Source organism: Quercus robur, chromosome 5, assembly GCF_932294415.1.
Source record: "Quercus robur chromosome 5, dhQueRobu3.1, whole genome shotgun sequence".
Lineage (NCBI taxonomy): Eukaryota > Viridiplantae > Streptophyta > Magnoliopsida > Fagales > Fagaceae > Quercus > Quercus robur.
The window spans coordinates 57277981-57297351 of NC_065538.1; the positions used below are offsets into that span (position 1 = coordinate 57277981).

The 19371-nt window shown below is 36.6% G+C and overlaps 2 protein-coding genes across 2 annotated transcripts; one reads left to right on the forward strand and one right to left on the reverse strand.

Annotated features, from left to right (window-relative positions):
- Positions 1 to 2183: 2183 nt before the first annotated feature.
- On the reverse strand, positions 2184 to 3114 carry LOC126728408 (uncharacterized). The gene is made up of 2 exons (XM_050434233.1): positions 2335 to 3114; positions 2184 to 2192 (listed from the first exon to the last, which is right to left on the reverse strand). The coding sequence occupies exons 1-2, from the start codon at positions 3112 to 3114 to the stop codon at positions 2184 to 2186; spliced, it is 789 nt and encodes a 262-aa protein (XP_050290190.1).
- Positions 3115 to 11494: 8380 nt separating this feature from the next.
- LOC126726426 (ABC transporter C family member 10-like) lies at positions 11495 to 19029 on the forward strand. The gene is made up of 11 exons (XM_050431694.1): positions 11495 to 13552; positions 13781 to 14101; positions 14185 to 14271; positions 14924 to 15511; positions 15598 to 15762; positions 16470 to 16764; positions 16931 to 17145; positions 17237 to 17542; positions 17689 to 17752; positions 17831 to 18070; positions 18713 to 19029. Exons 1-11 carry the CDS (start codon positions 11510 to 11512, stop codon positions 18814 to 18816), a joined length of 4428 nt encoding a protein of 1475 aa, XP_050287651.1. The 5' UTR covers positions 11495 to 11509; the 3' UTR covers positions 18817 to 19029.
- Positions 19030 to 19371: the final 342 nt, after the last annotated feature.

Consider the following 19371-nt stretch of genomic DNA (forward strand, 5'->3'; position numbering starts at 1 on the left):
GACCATAAATCATAAGCAATAGGATAATGAAGGAGAAGGTGATTTACCGATTCCCCACTCTTTTTAAACATATAGCATCAATCAACAACTGCGACACCCTTATACCATAAATTCTCAGTAGTCAAAATCTTACCTAATGGGGCAGTCCACGAGAAGAAAGCAACCCTAGGTGGGACCTTTGAACGCCACACAGGTTTCCAAAGGAAAGAAATTTAAAGAGTAGAGGAAAGTGAGAGATAGAACTCACTCACTTTAAAATTCTTATTCTCTGTTGGTTTCCAACAAAGTTTGACCTGACCTTCACCGTTAAGGGGCAAAGAATTGATAAGATCTAGAAAGGTGTAAAAATGTTCAGATTCCCAATCTTGAGGAGCTCTTGAGAAAAGAAGATCCCAGTGAAGCATCTGGTTAGGAAAGTGCATAACATCAGTAATGGAAGACTCCTTATTACAACTAATATTATAGAGTTTTGGGAAAGCCTCCCGGAGAGTACAACTCCCACACCACACATGATGCCAAAATTTTATTCTGTCGCCAACACCAACCTCGAACTAGATGGATTTTGAAAAGACTAGCCAACCTTATCTTATGGTTCTCCAAAGACTAACACCATAAGGATTAGAGACTTCTTTTGTACACCAACATCCCCAACCATTCCCATATTTAGTCTTAATAACCCGCCCCCAGATATGGGTTGTCTCTCTTCCGTATCTCCATAACCATTTTCCAAACAAAGCTTGATTGAAGGCTCTCAAGTTTCTAATACCCAAACCGCCTGACTGCAAGGGAGAACAAACCTGAGCCCATTTTACTAACCGGAATTTAGGAGACTCATCTATCCCACCCCAAAGAAAATTCCTTTGAAGCCTCTCAATACAAATAGCAATATCCACAAGAATAGGGAAGAGAGATAGGAAATAAGTTGACAAGCTTGAGAGAGTGCTTTTGATTAAGGTGATCTTACCGCCTTTTGATAAGTATAAACACTTCCAACACATTAATCTTCACTCCATTCTTTCTAGGATAGAGTTCCAAATCGTCTTGTTCTTGAATTTAGCGCCTAAAGGCTGCCCCAAATAAGTCATTGGTAAAGAAGACTGACTACAACCCAACAATGCCACAAGCTCTCCCATATTAGTCACCTCTCCAACTGGAACTAATTCCGACTTAGCGAGATTAATCTACAACCCTAACACCGCCTTAAAGAAGGCTAAAATTTCCTGCAAATATTCAACATGACTTGCGGAAGCATCACAAAAAATTAAAGTGTCATCCCAAAAGAGAAGATGGGTCACCATGAGGGGGGTATTAGACCTGGAACCAACAGTGAAACCCGAAATGTGTCTAGCCAGAACCACACCATCCAACAAACGGCTTAAAGCCTCCAAAACAATAGCAAATAGGAGCGGGGAAAGATGATCACCTTGGCACAGCCCTTTAGAGCTCCCAAAGAAATCCTTAGGGGAGCCATTTATCAAAATCGAAAATCTCACTAGGGAGATACAAAACAGAATCCACTTTCTCCATTTCTCAGAGAAACCACAACGCTGCAACATATACATAAGAAAATTCTAGCTGACATGATCAAAAGCTTTCTCCACATCTAACTTACATAAGACCCCAGGAATCCTTGCCTTGAGCCTACTATCCAAACACTCATTAGCAATTAAGACAGAATCTAGGATTTTTCTATCTAGAACAAAAGCATTTTGAGACTCAGAGATAATTCCAGAAATCACCTTTCTCAGCCTATTAGCCAGCAACTTGGAAATGATTTTATAAATACTGCCCACTAGACTAATAGGCCTAAAGTCTCTCACATTGACAACATCTACTTTCTTTGGAATGAGAGCAATGAAAGTTGCATTAAGACTTTTCTCAAAGACAGCTTAAGAATGGAAGTTTGCAAGAACCTCCATAATTTCAAGTTTAAAAAAAATCCCAACAGACCTAAAAGAAAGCCATTAAGAAACCATTTGGTCCTAGAGATTTGTCACCATTACAACCTTGGATGACACCATATACCTCCTCTCGCTCAAATGGCCGATCAAACCAAGTAGCTTCCTCCCCAGAAATCATAGCGAAATCCACTTCATCAAGCACAAGTCTTTGGCCCTCATTTTTCGAGTACAAATGTTTGTAGAAATGAGAGATGCAAGTTGAAATTGAATTTGAATCCGAGGTCAATTCACCTTTCACCAAGAGATTGTCTATAGTATTAAATCTTCTATGGGAGTTAGCCGTTCTATGAAAGAACTTAGTGTTTCTGTCTCCCTCTCGAATCCAAAGGGCCCTAGATTTCTGCCCCCAACAAATTTTAACCATAAGAGTTACCTTTTCAAGATCAATGCGAAGCCGTTCTTTTTCCAAAGTCTCATCATATGATAGAGGACGACTATCTTCCAACAAGTCCAGAACTTCAAGATTCTTCCATAACTTGTTCATCTTATCCTCCACGTTGCCAAATTCTTCAACATTCCATTTCTTTAAATCTAGCTTCAAAGCTTTCAATTTGCTTGCAAACCGAAAGCTAGGGGAACCTTGAAAATGATAGGACTCCCACCAAGTTCTCACTTTCTCCACAAAACCCTTTGCCTTTAACCACATATTCTCAAAGCGAAAAGGGCGACTGCCTCTGTGAAAATTTCCCCCTTCTAAAAGAACTGGAAAGTGGTCTGAAAGTAATCTATGCAATCTTTTTTGACGAATATTAGGAAAGTGCTCTTCCAAATCAGAAGAGAGAAGAAATCTGTCAAGCCTAGACCGTGAAGCCACTGCTTTAGAATTGGACCAAGTGAAAGTACCACCCTCCAATGGAAAATCAATAAGATTGTGTTTAGAAATAAAATCTGAAAAATCAAGCATGGCTGAAAAGAAAGAGTCAGCACCAAGACACTTCGAAGGAAATCTCACAACATTAAAATCGCCTCCAATGCACCAAGGCACATTCCACCAACTATGAATTCCAGCCAGCTCTTCCCAAAGCAGACGCCTGTCATGATTAGAGTTTGGTCCATACACACCAATGAAAGCCCAAACAAAATTATCTACCACATTCTTAAATTTACATGAGATAGAAAACCTTCCCACTGCTTCATCAATTTTTTCCACCATCCTTCTATCCCACATCACCAAAACACCCCCCCCCCCCAACGCACCTATAGAGCCCAAATAAAGCCAATCCAAGTGTTCACAACCGCACAAGCTCCGAATCTCTTGCCTTGATATCAATTCCATTTTTGTTTGCTGAAGAAAAATAATGTTAGCACCCCAACCTTTGATCATATTCCGAATTCGAAACCTTTTTTCACAATCATTCTGCCCCCTAACATTCCAAGAGATAATTTTCAGGTTCATTAAAACACCACAGAATCCCGTTCCCTACTGGCATTTCCTACCAAAATAGAGTTATTCTCAAAGTTCCAAGAGTTCAGCAGACTATTCAACTCCCGACGCCCTTTAGAAATTGTCTTAGGCTCTATCTTATTAGAGCATTCTACCTGCATTTTAGCTTTCTTCCTAGCCTCCAAAGCTAAAAAAATCCTAGTAATTTCTGCTTTGAAGCCTTCCAAGGAAGTACCCACAGATTTCCTAAAGGCTTTAATACGTTTCTCAACCCAAGGTGATAATTGAGTGGAAGCAACTGCCACTTCTACAAGTGGAGCAACTGGGTTAGCCATGGCCAAAGGTTGCACAACCAGTGGTTCTTTAAAAGTTTCCTAGTTTACAAGACCCCCATCAGAGTCCCCTAACTCACAATCAGACCCAGATACAGCAGAAACATTATCCAAATCGCCATCACAATCATCCCCCTAACTAGCAAGATGCCCTTCTTCCTTGAAAGAGTTGTTACCCTATCCCACAGCTCCCTTGAGATCAGAAAATCCGACATGCTCCTAGAAGAGTGTATAGAGAGAGAGGAATAGTAATCTACCTCCTTCCACGAAGCTCTAAAACCCATTTCTCTAAATTACCCCAGGTGTGCTCTAAATCTTCAACAAAATTCTTCCTGGAAGGGGAGGGGGGGGGGGGGGGGGCTTAACGAGACAATCCTCAGTAGTAACAAGCACCGGAGCAACAGGAGTGCTCGCCTGAGAAATGCCATTGGACAACAGTGGAGGATTGATGCCCGACATAGACCCAAATTCTAAAGAATCAGCCCGTGACAGAGAAGAGCAACTGCAGTTAGAGGTGGGGTTGTTCTTCACTGGTGGGGAGAAATTGTTGTCGATCTCCTAGTGGGAAGTGGTGTCGTTGAAGATTGTGGTCATCAATGGAGGAGGGGGACTATCCTTGATGATGGTGGGCATCGGAGTATAATGGTACCGTTGCTAGTGGTGTTCCTAGAAGGGTTAGAAGGGCTGGTGGTGGTGATGTTAGATGGAGGATGCATGGAGGGGGAGATGAGCTTCAGTGGCATCGTATCGGTGTTCAGATGAGAATGGGTGGCTTCTGAATTAGAATAAGTGAGTTGCTAAGAGATGGGATAGGCTTGGGTGGCTTTTGTATTAGAAGTAGTGAGATGCTGAGAGATTGGTTGGGCTTAGGTGGCTTTTGGATTTGAAATAAAGAGTTGCTGGGAGATGGGTTTGGCTTTAGGCTTAGGTTTGGGAGCCCAGTTATGGGTGTGCTTGTTACGGCCCTTGAAAGGGTTGGGCCTCAATCCCTGGCTATTTTGATAGGAGCCTACATCTTTAATAGAAGAAGAGAAAAACCCACTGCCCATCTTTCCCACGCTCCACACGTAAAGAGATCTTTAGAGATAGCAAATCTCTGTTGGCAATCACATCAAGATTAGACAAAAAATCTACCCCAAGCTGAGCCATATCTTTCCCAGAAAAACTACTGCCATGATCACGGTATGGGTTTCTGGGAGTTGAAGATTCAAATTTTGGAGGACATAAATTTTCTCCTTGCCTTTATATGGTGCGCTGCCATGATTATGAAGTCTACCAGCCACCACCGCCGCATCAACCTTTGAAGCACTATGAATTCTAGGAAACGATCCCTAAATAGTCAGGGAAGGTGGTTTCAAAATATTCCTCAGGTTTAGGCCAAAGCCACACCAACCACTACCTAACCTTCCCTCAAGTATCACAATGCTACCCTTCCGTCGACCATGAAGAAGTTCAGAAACCATTAAAAAAAGAGCCATGAGCGTTGGACCCTAGTTGAAGGATGAAAACTAAGTCACCCTCTCTGATCGTTCTTGCAAAAAGACCAGGTGATCGCTTTGAAATTAATTCCTCCAAGTGGAACAAAAAACAATTAGCACTCTCCTTCCCCATAAAAACAGAGCGCATTGAGGTATGGCCTTTCTCAAAAATCTGTAAAAGGAAATAAGAACCCCCTTCCTCAACGGAAAACTCAAATGTTTTGGATTCAATGAAGAAAAAAGAAGAACCACCCATTGCGAATAGAAAGAAAGCAGCAACATTAACAGAAAACAGAGTAATATTTTACCGATATAGAAAGTGGAAAAACTTTCACTTTCACTTGCATCACTCTTCTTCTTAGATTATCCAAAATAAAAATCTTCCCCAAGCCAATGAGCTATAGCTCAACTAGCACTTTTCCTCCCATAACAACGAGATGGAGAGTGAGGTTGTGGTTTATACCTGATAACTTTCTATATCATTATGTGATTGTTATCTAATATTGCTGTATTTTTGGTTCTTGCAGGCTTGGGAGATCAGTAAATCTTCAGTAACCTTTTTATTTATTTATTTATTATATATTATTGTTAAATTTTTAGTAACCTTTTGGAATGTAGTCTATGTCAAAGGGGATATTACTTTTATTATGTGGCATTTATGTGTTGTAAATTAATAGTGTCCCAAGGGCTGAAAATCTGTCTATATGTTTAGATCATTGTCAATATATAATAGACAATGGCTTTTGGCCATGATTCACAATTTATAGATGATTGTTCCAACCCTTCTTGTATTGGGTTCCTCTTGTTTTTGGTGCCCCTTCATTGGATATGGTTGAGATATCTTGTCTCCTCCCCTAATTCCCCATTTATAATTAAAAGGTAATTCTCCTATGTGGTAAATGCTATGAGTACTGGAAGATCAATTGGTGCTTATCTTTTATAGGTCACCAATATCTTTGGCTGGAATGGTATTTATGGTAGGTAGTAGTGGTACCCCAGTTTCTTGGGCTTCAAAATAGTGCTGTTGGCCTAATTTTTTCTTCCATTGTGGATCATCTTTTAATGCATAAAGATATTCAAAAGATTTTCCATATTAGTTTAGAGTAGTGATTTTTAATCTTTGTACAAGCGACTCACTCTCCTACTTGACTCATTCTTGTGCTTTGAAACCCATTAGGATTTTGGTGAATGCTGAAGCTGTTGGCGTGCTAGCCTTAATTGACTAATCAGTAGTTGGATAAATCTAAATGGTTATGGATCTTTATTAAATTTCTGATAAAAAGAATTGTCTCCCAAATGTGGGGAGCACATGTTTCCTACAGCATCAACTACCATTTTTTAATACTTGCACTTGCTTTTAGTATTTGATCCCATTGGTGGTTTTCAATTACATCTAGCATGCATCTCATTAATGTGTTAGCATAGATGTGTTAGCTGTAATTTGGCCTTTTCCTTGATGATGCAATGTTAAGCAAAGTTTTTCTTGAATAGATGGGCCATTATGCCCATGTGAAACAGTAACGCATCTATGAGAGAAGTTTAAGTAAACGGTGCCAACGGTGATCACCCATTTAAATTTTAGTGCTCAAATGGGGTAAAATTGGTCACTTTGATCTCTTAGAACTAGAGTTTCACTCTTCTACTTTGTAGCTCATAGTACAAGAATTTGACAAATATCTAGGTTGAGGCATGAAGATCTGACCATCTGATATTGATGGCTAACACTGCTGAAAATATGATGTTGATAGCCATTGTTTAGCTTATGTGAGACGGTTACTATTCTACTATTATAAGTATGAATATTTTGTTCTAAATTCAATGGGTTGACACCATTGATTCGTAATGATATTTAATAGGATTGATTACCTAATTAGCATCTATGATTCTATATAACATATGGTGGGTCTCGAGCTTAATTTAGTGTTTACTGTTGATATTGTTTAAAAATTTACGCACTAATTTTTCAGTTGTTATGGTTGGAGTTTTAATATCATTCAACAATTTCTTATTCCTTGACATACTTGGTGTTAAGCTCTTTTGGAAAAGTAAAACAACAAAATTTGATGATTTAGGATGCATTCATTTGTCTTATGCATTTCTAAGTGATAACATAATGTGAAACTTGTATCTGTGACTGTAGGAAAATGAAACTGGGTTGTTGATTATTTCAAGAAATAACAAAGGCTCCTTGAAGGTGGTTTGGGTATGCCCTGTTCTAAACACACAAAATATATGGTTGCTATTTTAAATCAATATTCTTTTCTAACTGGATTACAAACTTATTCATGGATGTTGTTTCCGTATTAGGTTTTAGCAAATGAGAGTAGTAACATTTTTCACAGATAGTGCTGCTATTTTTAAATTGATTATCAGTGGCTATTGGTTTAACTTTAGTTTAAATTAATGAACAGTTTGATTGCAGTGAGTGGTAGAAACCAGTTATAATGATTTATTGAAGCAAGCCAATGGGCCATGGATCTTCCACCATGCCATGGTTTCAAAATTTCAAATAGTTAATTGGAACCGACTTGGGGTCATTCAGTAGTATTTAACTTCTAGTATATTCCAAAATAATACCCAAGCTATTTCAATTTCTATCTCTACAAGAGGTTTTTTGGGTGCTGTTCACGGGTGACACCTTTTTTTAGGAATATAGAAAAAATTAAATATACATTAAATGTGTGTATGTTTAATACAAGTAAGATTTAATACAGCTGGTTCATTAACGTTAACAGGTGCTGGCAGGCACCTGTTAACAAAATCCAAAAAAGGAAAACAATTTTAATGTTAGTAACGTGCACACAAAAATAAACGAATTTCAAGAATTGTGACGTGTTTTGATTGGGCAATCTTTTTGACTCTATATAGGATATAGCTAAATGGCGGTTTGGCATTAAAAGATTGGACCATCTTTTTGAGAAATTATACATTACTCTGTAGATCACACTTGTCCACTATTTCACTAAAAAAATTTCATTTGTTTAAAATTATTGAGTCAGTAATTAGTTTCTGTTTAAAAAAAAAAAAAATTAACCCAGCAATTTTAAACAAGTGAGAGTTTTTAGTAAAATAATGGACCATATCACTTGTGCACCATGAAAACCTTATAATTTCTCCATCTTTTTAGGATATACAGAAATTCAAGGGAATGACGGTGATATTTTTTATGTACGTGCTTCTCACGTGCGTGTGAAATCTGTGCATGTCAGTAGGAGATAATTGTTGCATCACATAGTTTTTGATATTTTTGAGACCAGCAGAGATTCCTGAAAAATGGATATTGCATTATTAATATGGGGACCCTAGTATTAAAGAGGTATAGTTAACTTAAGGGCAAGTAAGAAAAAAAGGTATCGTCCCTCACACAGATAGATATAATTTTATTTTTATTTTTTGAGAAGGATAATAACCATTTAGTAGTGATATAAATACATGGACCTAAATTCTTCAAAAGTCTACAGTCCACACTAGGAAAATTATTAGGTATTCTCAGAGTACTATAAATACATAGTCTTTCTTATCACATGAATGATAGGTCCAACTAATTCAATTCATGGTAAGACCTAACATTCATGTGAAAAAAAGGAATAGGAGAACACAATAATTTCCACCAACACTGAAATAACGAGGAACTTGCTCCGTAATGTAAATTATGTTGAGAAAGCAAAGCGAAGCTTTGGCTTTGAAATCGTTGACTAATAAGTTGGAGGAGCTGGTATATAACGTTAGTTGCTTGCGTTGATTTCAGAGATTTCTATGAGTCATATGCACACTGCTAAAACTATAAATATCTCCACATTATTCTTCATCCCCAACACAAATGCCGCCCTTTCTCCTCATTATTCTTCACCCCCAACACAACACCAACTCCATCAATTTCTCTCTCTGCTCTCCTCCCCTTTGAATTCAAGAAGGTTAGTCTCTCTCTCTCTCTCTCTTACTGCCTTATACTGTCATGAAAACTCTATGAGAATTCCTTGCTTTTTGGAACTGGTTTCATTGGATACCAGAACCATTTTTATAAGATATCACAGTAGAACTACTTTTTGTTTAAAGGTTATCATCACCATGTGGTAGGGCACCCTTCTTTTTTTTGAAGATGGAGAACCATACCCATCCATTTATCTAACTAGCTTTTTTTTTTTTATATTTTTTAATAAAAAAAATATCAAATATTACTAATAGACTTCCCCTTTTATTCATTCATCTACATAGACTACATAATTTGATCATTTTATTCTTTGGCCAAATAGGATATAGTCTTTATATATACTTGCCAAGGGGCTAAGCAACTGAAATCCTTGTGGAGGAACAGAGGCTTACATTTAAGTTTAACACACACATGTGCCATCTCTTTTGCTTCTAATTCTTTGGGTTTACACACAATTTCTTGTTCTTGTTTCAGTGTTTCCTGTCATTATTGGCTAACAACTTTGCTAGAGTTTTCGTAATTAACGTTGACAATGCGTTGAACTATGGCATGGGCTACCAAAATAAAAATATAATTAAGAAATTTTGTTTTTCTTATCTGTTTATGCTTTATAAAAGATCTAGGCGGACCCAATAAGTTGAAGTTATCTAAAAAAAATTAGTATATTCTATTAAAAAAAAAAAAAAAAAAACCTTATTTCATATCATGCATGGTTCTTGTACTAATTCATTTCCCTTCTTCTTCTTCTTCTTTTTCCTTTTTCCTCCTTTATCTAGTTAAAATACTAAGTTTCTTTATGTTAACGTGAAAATGTCAACATAAACTTCAAGAATGAAGGATTTAGTAATTTAAAAAGCTAATTAAATTTTACTTTGATTTGAATTTTGGTATAATATAGATTTTTAATATATGGTTCTTTAAAGTCTATATGCATGGGGCTGTGAGTTTATTTATTTATTTTTTTAAAAAGAGAAAAACCTTATTTTGAGGGTTTGGAGACCCTCAAAAAAAAGGTTATTGCACTTTTTTTCTATTTTAAAAATTTCATAGGTTGCCGATCCTTGATAAAGATAAAACGTTTGTATTGAGTCATGTAGGCTGTTGAAATTTCGGTTTCAAGGGTCACGAAGGCCATAGAAATTTCAAGCTTGAGGGAATTTGTTTCAAAGGTCTTCAAGGGTCCATTAAACCCTCAAAATAATATTTTTTGAGGGCTTTTAATACCTTTTTCAAGGGTTTTGACCCTCGAAAAAAATCAACTTTGTTGTAATGAACATTGTCTTTTAACAAGGCTTAATTCCACGCAATAGATGTATATATATCGGTTAGAATTAAGCAACTAATGATTATCATCGACTTCATTTTTTAAACTTGTAATGATTACAATTTACAAAGATAAAAATGTTTTTTTAAAAATGTTTCTCTACAATATTCAAATGTAGAGAAATAGGTAAATAGACATTAAAAATGTTATTTTTTTTTCAAACAATCAAATAATCCAACTTAGACTCAGGAATCAGGAGAGTAGAGGCAGCTCACACTTTAGACGAAAGCAGACTCTGATGGGTAGAAGTATGTTTGAACAAAACTTTTAGCTTTTCTATTTTGTTTCATTTAAAAAAAAAAAAAAAAAAAAATCTTGCAGCATAACTGGACAAGAATAGGCGGTTTGGTTTCCATGACTCGATCACCACATGCGACTTGAAAACGAATGTCACTAGAAAACAAGTATATGTCGTTTTGAATACTTCTTCTGTATCTGTGATTTTTGTTTTTTTATATATCATTCTTTGAAACACTGTTTTACGTATTTTTCAATGGCACGTGTGGATCTCAAGTCATAATTTTTGTGTCGTATTGGAAGTCATGTTTCTTTATTTGGTGCCTTTTAATATGTTTTACATCACAAAGCTTCCATATTTCACACCAAAATTTTGAGACTAATAGACTTGGTTGTTGTTATTGTATCATGGGCATCAATATTCCAGCTCTGCTAGATAGCTTAGATTCCTTGAACTTCTCTGAATTAGTTAGTCATTCTTTGTTTTTTTGGTTGTAAAGTAACTTTTCTGAATTTAAAGTGCAACTCCTTTTCACTGGCAGACAGCTGCATTGGAGTTTTATTGCATGTGTTGCTGCTACACTAACGGTTTTGACCCTTTGAACTTTCTGAGTTTTTGTTCTCTTCTCTTGCACTTAAAATTTCTTTGGTGGGGTACTTCATCTTGTTTGTGCAATGGTGCTGCATAATGGTGTTTTCTTTTCTACTTTCCTTTTTTCCCCCCAAAATTATTTATTGTGATTTGCTTCTTGAATTCAATTGGTTGGCTGCTTCATTAAATTGATAGAAAAAGTTACTTGGTATGTGTATATTTATGCTCTTGTATGTAATACAGAGGTTGAAGAGCAAAGAGAAAAGGATTATGGAGGATTTGTGGACTTTATTCTGCGGGGAGTCTGGTTGTTCAGACAGTGGTGGAAAGCCATGCAGTTCTGACTTTGTGTTTTTAAGCAATCCCTCATCATGTATTAATCACATATTGATCATTTGCTTCGATGTCTTGCTCTTGGCCCAGCTTATATTCAATATGGTTCAGAAGTCATCATCTAAATCAACTATGGTTCCAGCTCGATTTCAAGGATTTTCAAATTTGCAGATATTTTCTGCAGTTTTCAATGGCTGTGTTGGATTCGTTTACTTGTGCTTTGGCATTTGGATTTTGGAGGAGAAATTGAGGAAAATGAAGACTGCTTTACCTCTTGACGGTTGGTTACTACAGTTGTTTCAAGGGTTCACATGGTTGTTGGTGAGTTTAGCTGTGAGCCTTCAGGGAAAAAATCTTCCAGGAGAACCATTAAGGCTATTGAGCCTTCAGGGAATCGTCTGTGCTCTATCTCTGTCTAGTGCCATTTCAAAGAAAGAAGTATCAATTAAGGCAGCATTAGATATCCTGTCTTGTCCAGGAGCTATATTGTTGATGTTCTGTACGTACAAGGGGTATAAATATGAAGCAAGTGATGAGAGTATCAGTGAAAGTACTCTTTATACCCCTTTAAATGGTGAGGCCAATGGCATGAGTAAAAGTGATTCTGTTTGCCCTGTTACTACCTTTGCCAAAGCTGGATTCTTTAGTAGATTTTCATTTTGGTGGATGAATTCATTGATGAAAAAGGGCAGGGAGAAAACCATTGAGGTTGAAGATATACCAAAATTGCGCAAGGCAGATCAAGCAAAAAGTTGCTATTTGTTGTTCTTGGAGCAGCTTAACAAACAGAAGCAAAAGGAACCGACGTCCCAACCATCGATTCTGAGGACAATAATTATTTGCCATTGGAAAGAGATCCTTATATCTGGATTCTTTGCTTTGTTAAAGATACTTACGCAGTCTGCTGGTCCTTTAGTTCTGAATGCCTTTATATTGGTTGCTGAGGGAAAAGAAAGTTTCAAGTATGAAGGCTATGTATTGGCAATAACACTTTTCTTCTCAAAGAGCATAGAATCCCTAGCACAAAGGCAGTGGAACTTCCGCTGCAGACTTATTGGTCTGAAAGTGAGGTCTTTGCTCACAGCTGCCATTTACAAGAAACAACTGAGATTATCCAATGCTGCTAGGTTGACGCATTCGGGAGGGGAGATCATGAATTATGTTACTGTGGATGCTTATAGGATTGGCGAGTTCCCATTTTGGTTCCATCAAACTTGGACAACAAGCCTTCAGCTCTGTATTGCATTAGTTATTCTTTATCGTGCAGTAGGGCTAGCAACAATTGCATCTTTGGTGGTGATAGTTCTCACCGTGCTTTGCAATGCTCCACTTGCTGAGTTACAGTATGAATTTCAAAGTAAGCTTATGGCTGCACAGGATGAGAGACTGAAGGCTAGTACTGAGGCTCTTATCAACATGAAGGTGTTGAAATTATATGCTTGGGAAAAACATTTCAAAAATGCCATTGAAAATTTAAGGAAGGTGGAGTACAAATGGTTATCAGCAGTGCAGTTACGAAAATCATATAATGGCTTTCTCTTTTGGACGTTTCCTGTGTTGGTCTCTGTTGCAACCTTTGGAGCATGCTATTTTCTCAAAGTTCCTCTGCATGCAAATAACGTTTTCACTTTTGTAGCAACTTTACGCCTTGTTCAGGATCCCATTAGATCTATTCCTAATGTTATTTGGGTGGTCATTCAAGCAAAGGTTGCATTTACACGTATCTTGAAATTTCTTGAGGCACCAGAGCTGCAGAGCACAAATATACAGAGGAAGACCAATGTGGACAGTGTAAATGACACCATTTTAATCAAGTCTGCCAATTTCTCATGGGAAGAAAATTCATCAAAGCCGACACTGAAAAACATAAATCTGGAGATTAGACCAGGAGAAAAGGTGGCTATATGTGGAGAAATTGGCTCAGGCAAATCAACCCTTCTTGCAGCAATTCTTGGTGAAGTTCCACTCATTCAGGGAACTGTGAGTTCCTGCTGCTCCTTTCCTTTCTTTTTATTATTACATAATATATTTCAATCTTGACAGAGTTGTCCCTTATCCTATGTTTCCCTGCACTTCTATTTCCTGTTAAGAGCAAATCCTCTAATCAGTTTAGCATAGATATGTTTTTGAATGTTGTCCTATCACAAATTCCAAAAGATCAAAAGGTATTAACCATGATGAATCTGGTTTCTTTTTTTGAATTTTCAGACTCAAGTTTATGGGAAGATTGCCTATGTTTCTCAAACAGCATGGATCCAGACAGGGACAATACAAGAGAACATTTTGTTTGGGTCTGAAATGGACAGTAAAAGGTACAGAGAAACGCTTGAAAGGTGTTCACTGGTAAAGGACCTTGAGTTGCTTCCTTATGGTGATCTCACTGAAATAGGGGAGAGAGGAGTTAATCTGAGCGGTGGTCAAAAGCAGCGAATTCAACTTGCTCGTGCTCTTTATCAAAATGCTGATATATACCTCATGGATGATCCATTTAGTGCTGTTGATGCACAAACTGCTACAAGCTTATTCAATGTAATCACTTTTTTCTTAAAGTATGCAATGTCTTGTTTGTCCAACTAATAGGTTTATGTGAAAGCTAACTTATACTTTGGCAGGATTATGTTATGAAAGCACTTTCTGGAAAGACAGTTTTACTTGTAACCCACCAAGTTGATTTCCTGCCTGCAATTGATTCTGTTCTGGTCAGTATTCTACTTTAAGAACTCTCCTCAAAATTCTTCATTATTTCCCTTGCAATCTTTGTGATAAATCTAATGACTTAAAAGTTATGAATTGGCTGGGGGTTATTACTAGTCCTCTGGTTACCACATCATTCTGCTCAAACACATCCAACCTAGCAGTTTTCTATTTATTTTTAATCATGAGATGCATTATAGAAAGGGTGAGACTCACAGATTTACTATTACATGGTGAAGTCAGTTATTACTAACAGACTAAGCTCACTCAACACTTGTTTATATGATATTTCATGTTAATAAGTTCTTAAATTTATCAAGACTAAGATATCTCAAAGCTTCCATGTCTACATTATTTAATCAAAAGCCTCTGATTTTTGTCTGGTGACTCTTGCCACCAAATGCCCGTAAAAAATATTTCAGATTGATTTTCCGGTTTACCAATATGCTCATACACCACCGATGAATGGAATCTCAGTCTTCTTCCAATTTTTACCTTAAAAGTTGCACCAATAAGAAGACTTAATAACTAACTAAGAGTGAATAGATGATTGGATTTAACTTTTCTTGTATTTAGTTTGTTTTTTTATAAATATTATTGCTAATCAAACCTGTCAATCAACACAATCATCCTAAGTAAGTTTGATACTCTTGACAGTTGATGTCAGATGGGGAAATCCTACAAGCAGCCCCTTATCATCAATTATTGGCCTTAAGACAAGAATTTCAGGATCTTGTCAATGCACATAAAGAGACTGCTGGTTCTGATAGGCTTGCAGATGTTACTGCTGCCCAGGGAGTTGGAACAGCTGCAAGAGATATCAGGAAGACTTATGTAGAGAAGCAATTTAAAGGATCTAAAGGAGACCAATTGATCAAGCTAGAGGAGAAAGAAATTGGAGACACTGGATTTAGACCTTATTTACAATATCTAAATCAGAACAAGGGGTTCTTGTACTTCTCCATGGCCAGTCTTTGTCACATTATATTTGTGATTTGTCAGATATCACAAAACTCTTGGATGGCTGATAATGTTGAAAATCCCAATGTTAGCACATTGCGGTTGATAACGATTTACTTGCTGATTGGAATTTCCTCAACACTATTCTTGCTAGGTCGATCACTTTTTTCAGTTTTTTTGGGTCTTCAATCATCAAAATCTTTATTTTCACAGCTACTTAACTCCCTCTTTCGTGCACCAATGGCTTTTTATGACTCCACGCCTCTGGGAAGGATACTTAGTCGGGTATGAATCTTGATCAGAATCTGTGTTCAGAGATCAAAGAGATTTGTGAAACTAACATGGTTTGGTATCATTTTGTTCTTGTCTAGGTCTCATCTGATCTGAGTATCGTCGATCTTGATGTCCCTTTCAGCTTTATCTTTGCTGTGGGGGCTACCACTAATGCTTATGCCAATCTTGGAGTTCTGGCCTTTGTTACCCGGCAAGTTCTGTTTGTTTCCATACCAATGCTTTTTCTGGCAATTCTCTTACAGGTAACACCATAAACATTTCAATAAAAAATTCCCACTGGACGAAGTTTTCTTTCATTTGACTTAGATATTTCTCACATAAATAGTGTTTTTGCCTTAATTTGTGTTGGTACTGTGCTATTATTGATAACGAGAATAGATGATGAAGTGAACTTTAGTCCAATCTCCAATGCATGCTTACAAATTTAGATGTTTGAATCGCTTTGAATTAGGAACAATTCAAAGTGAAATCAAGAGATCAAAGCAATCTGACAAAGTCAGGATGCCACCGAGTAAAATGAGGAAGAGTTTTGGTGTAATTCTTATATTACAGGAAATCATAAATATTCTCCGAGTTATGTAATATTACAAAGTTTTAAACATAAGCATTGCTTTTAATATTACTGAATAATGAATAGAGTTTCCTTTCTTTCTTGTCTGATTATTTTGGCCTTTCTCTTTTCATGGAGTCATATATTTTGTTTACTTATTCTCTGTGCAATGGATGAAGAGATATATACATTATTTGAGATTTTTGCAAAAAGCTTGAAAACTAGAGAATAGTGTTCATCTGAAAGGATCAATTGTATACTAGCCACTGCCTTCATCTCCTGTTCCCTGAACTGGATTCTTCTTCTTCTTCTTCTTGTGTGTGTGTGTGATGTGGAAATATTTATTTTAATCCTCTTTGATATGAAGAAGTTTTAATTGTTGGAATTCTTAATCTACAGAGATATTATTTTTCATCAGCAAAAGAGTTTATGCGGATCAATGGCACAACCAAGTCCTTCGTAGCAAATCATTTATCCGAGTCTCTAGCAGGAGCCATGACTATAAGAGCTTTTGAGAAGGAAGACCGATTCTTTACAAAGAATCTTGAACTGATTGACATAAATGCTAGTCCTTTTTTCCATAGTTTTGCAGCAAATGAATGGTTGATCCAAAGATTAGAAACACTTAGTGCAGTTGTTCTTGCCTCTACAGCACTTTGCATAGTTGTGCTTCCTCCCGGAACTTGTAGCTCTGGTGAGTTTTACCTTGAAGAGTTATTTTTTCTATCTTTAACAATTTACAGTTCTTGTATAGATGTTCAATTTACTGGAGATGGTTTTTTAAACACACTAATGGAGTTATATTGAGCTGTAAAATATGCGTATTAGATTCTTGATGACAATTTCTCCTTTTGTTGCAGGATTTATTGGAATGGCACTTTCTTATGGTCTTTCATTAAACATGTCACTTGTCTCCTCAATTCAAAATCAGTGCACTTTAGCAAATTACATCATTTCTGTAGAAAGGCTAAATCAATACATGCATATACCCAGTCAGGCCCCTGAAGTAATAGAAGGGAACCGGCCTCCAACAAATTGGCCATCTGTGGGTAAAGTTGAAATACATGATTTGCAGGTATATATATATATATATATATTTTTTATTTAATGTTAAAATTAAAGAAGGTTCTTATGCTGAGATTCTAAGAATACCAATGTTAAAACAGATCAAATATAGGCCTGATGCACCACTTGTTCTTCGGGGGATCAGTTGCACATTTGAGGGAGGGCACAAAATAGGTATTGTTGGCAGAACTGGCAGTGGGAAGACCACTCTCATAGGTGCCCTATTTCGTCTAGTGGAGCCAGCTGGAGGGAAGATTATAGTAGATGGAATTGACATTTCTATGATTGGACTTCATGATCTTCGCTCGCGTTTCGGTATAATACCTCAAGATCCTACTCTTTTTAATGGGACTGTGAAATTCAATTTGGATCCCTTGTCTCAACATTCTGACAAGGAAATATGGGAGGTAATTCTTCAATTCTTTTCTACCTGTGGTTGCTTCTGTATCAGTAGGTCTAGCTTTGGTTGAAATTTCTACTGTATAAAAATAGTCTTTTTGTTTGTTTGTTTATTTCACGGATCAAATATTAAAGTGATAATGTTGACTTGAAGGTTCTTGAGAAGTGTCAACTGGACGAGGCTGTCAAGGAGAAAGAAAAGGGCTTAGACTCCTTAGGTAAGGCTTTGTTATTTATGTTGTTTGCACTTGCTTTTGTTTATGATCACCAGTGATAACTAACAACTAGTTTTTCAGTTCTGGAAGATGGATCAAATTGGAGCCAGGGACAACGACAATTATTCTGTTTGGGGCGTGCACTTTTGAGGAGAAGTCGGATATTAGTGCTTGATGAAGCAACTGCATCAATTGATAATGCAACAGATACGATTCTGCAGAAAACAATCAGGACTGAATTTGCTGATTGTACTGTGATTACAGTGGCCCACAGGATACCGACAGTGATGGATTGCACAATTGTTCTTGCTATTAGTGATGGTGAGTTGCATTAATTACCTTAACCATCATCAATAGAATATTCCTTATGTGTGCATGATATGAACCTTCATTTTTGTTTCAATATCTTTTATAATTTTGATGTTAGGTAATCTTATTCTGTGAAGTTTCTAGTCCATATTTATCTAACTGAAACCTGGTTTTTTTACTTAATCCTTTGAGTATATTTCAAGAATCCTTCCGAGTTTATTTCGTGGGAACTTATAAAGTGTAGAGGATTTGGAAGACGAGATATTATTGGATTATCATTTTAAGAAGGTTGATCTGATTATGATTTAATTATAATTTACCTAATTTTATTTAGTTCAGAAAATAAGAAAGTCCTTGTGGCTTTTTTATTTTGGGAGGAAGGAAGAGGGGGGGGTGGTATACACAGATTAGTATCGACTTGTAGGATCAATGAGCAGATGGGTCATGCTGCAGTTTCTCCACTTTCTTGATGGTGCATGTCAACTGTATGTGCAATTTATATTGTAAGGAACGAGCTGATGTTATTTCACCTTTTAAGTAAACAAGAAGCCGTATAAAAACATAAAGAAAATGATAGTCATGTAAACCAGTCAACTTTGCAGTGAAATGTTTAAGTTCAAATGTTTTGAAGGAAATCTTTCCATTCTATTCCAGGGAAAATAGTGGAGTATGATGAGCCAATGAAGTTAATGAAGAGAGAAGGTTCACTGTTTGGGCAGCTTGTCAAGGAATACTGGTTGTACACAACATTTTCGTAAAAGATAAATCACACGGGGCTATAGCCTATAGAGAGCGACAAGAAGAGGTTGCAAGGCCACACTTCTATACGAAATCTTTCAATATTGTAAAAGCCATGAATTAGTTGGATTTTTTTTGTTATTTTTAGAATTAAAGTACAATGCGAATTCACTTTAGCAACATAGCACATATTGATTTCTTAGATAATTAATGAAATTTTTAATGACTCTGCATTTGGCTCACAATAGCAACTGAAAGGACCGTGTCCTGGAGTAGATCTTGAAATGGTTGCAGTAAATTGTTTCTTCTTTAGAGCATGAGAATTGGTACTAAGGAAAAAAAAATAAAATAAAACACAAAGGATCAAAAATGAAAATTTTGAAACATGAATGATCAAAATAAAAACAAATCCAAACTTTACGAGCCAAAAATATATTTTAATTCTATGCTATCAATACATGGGCCCCAAAATTTTAGTTTGATAATTAGACTTACTAGAAAAAAAAGAAATGATATATTGGCTATTTGTGTTAGAACCTCTTTCCCTCTCCTTTGTGTGTGTTTGTTTGTTAAAA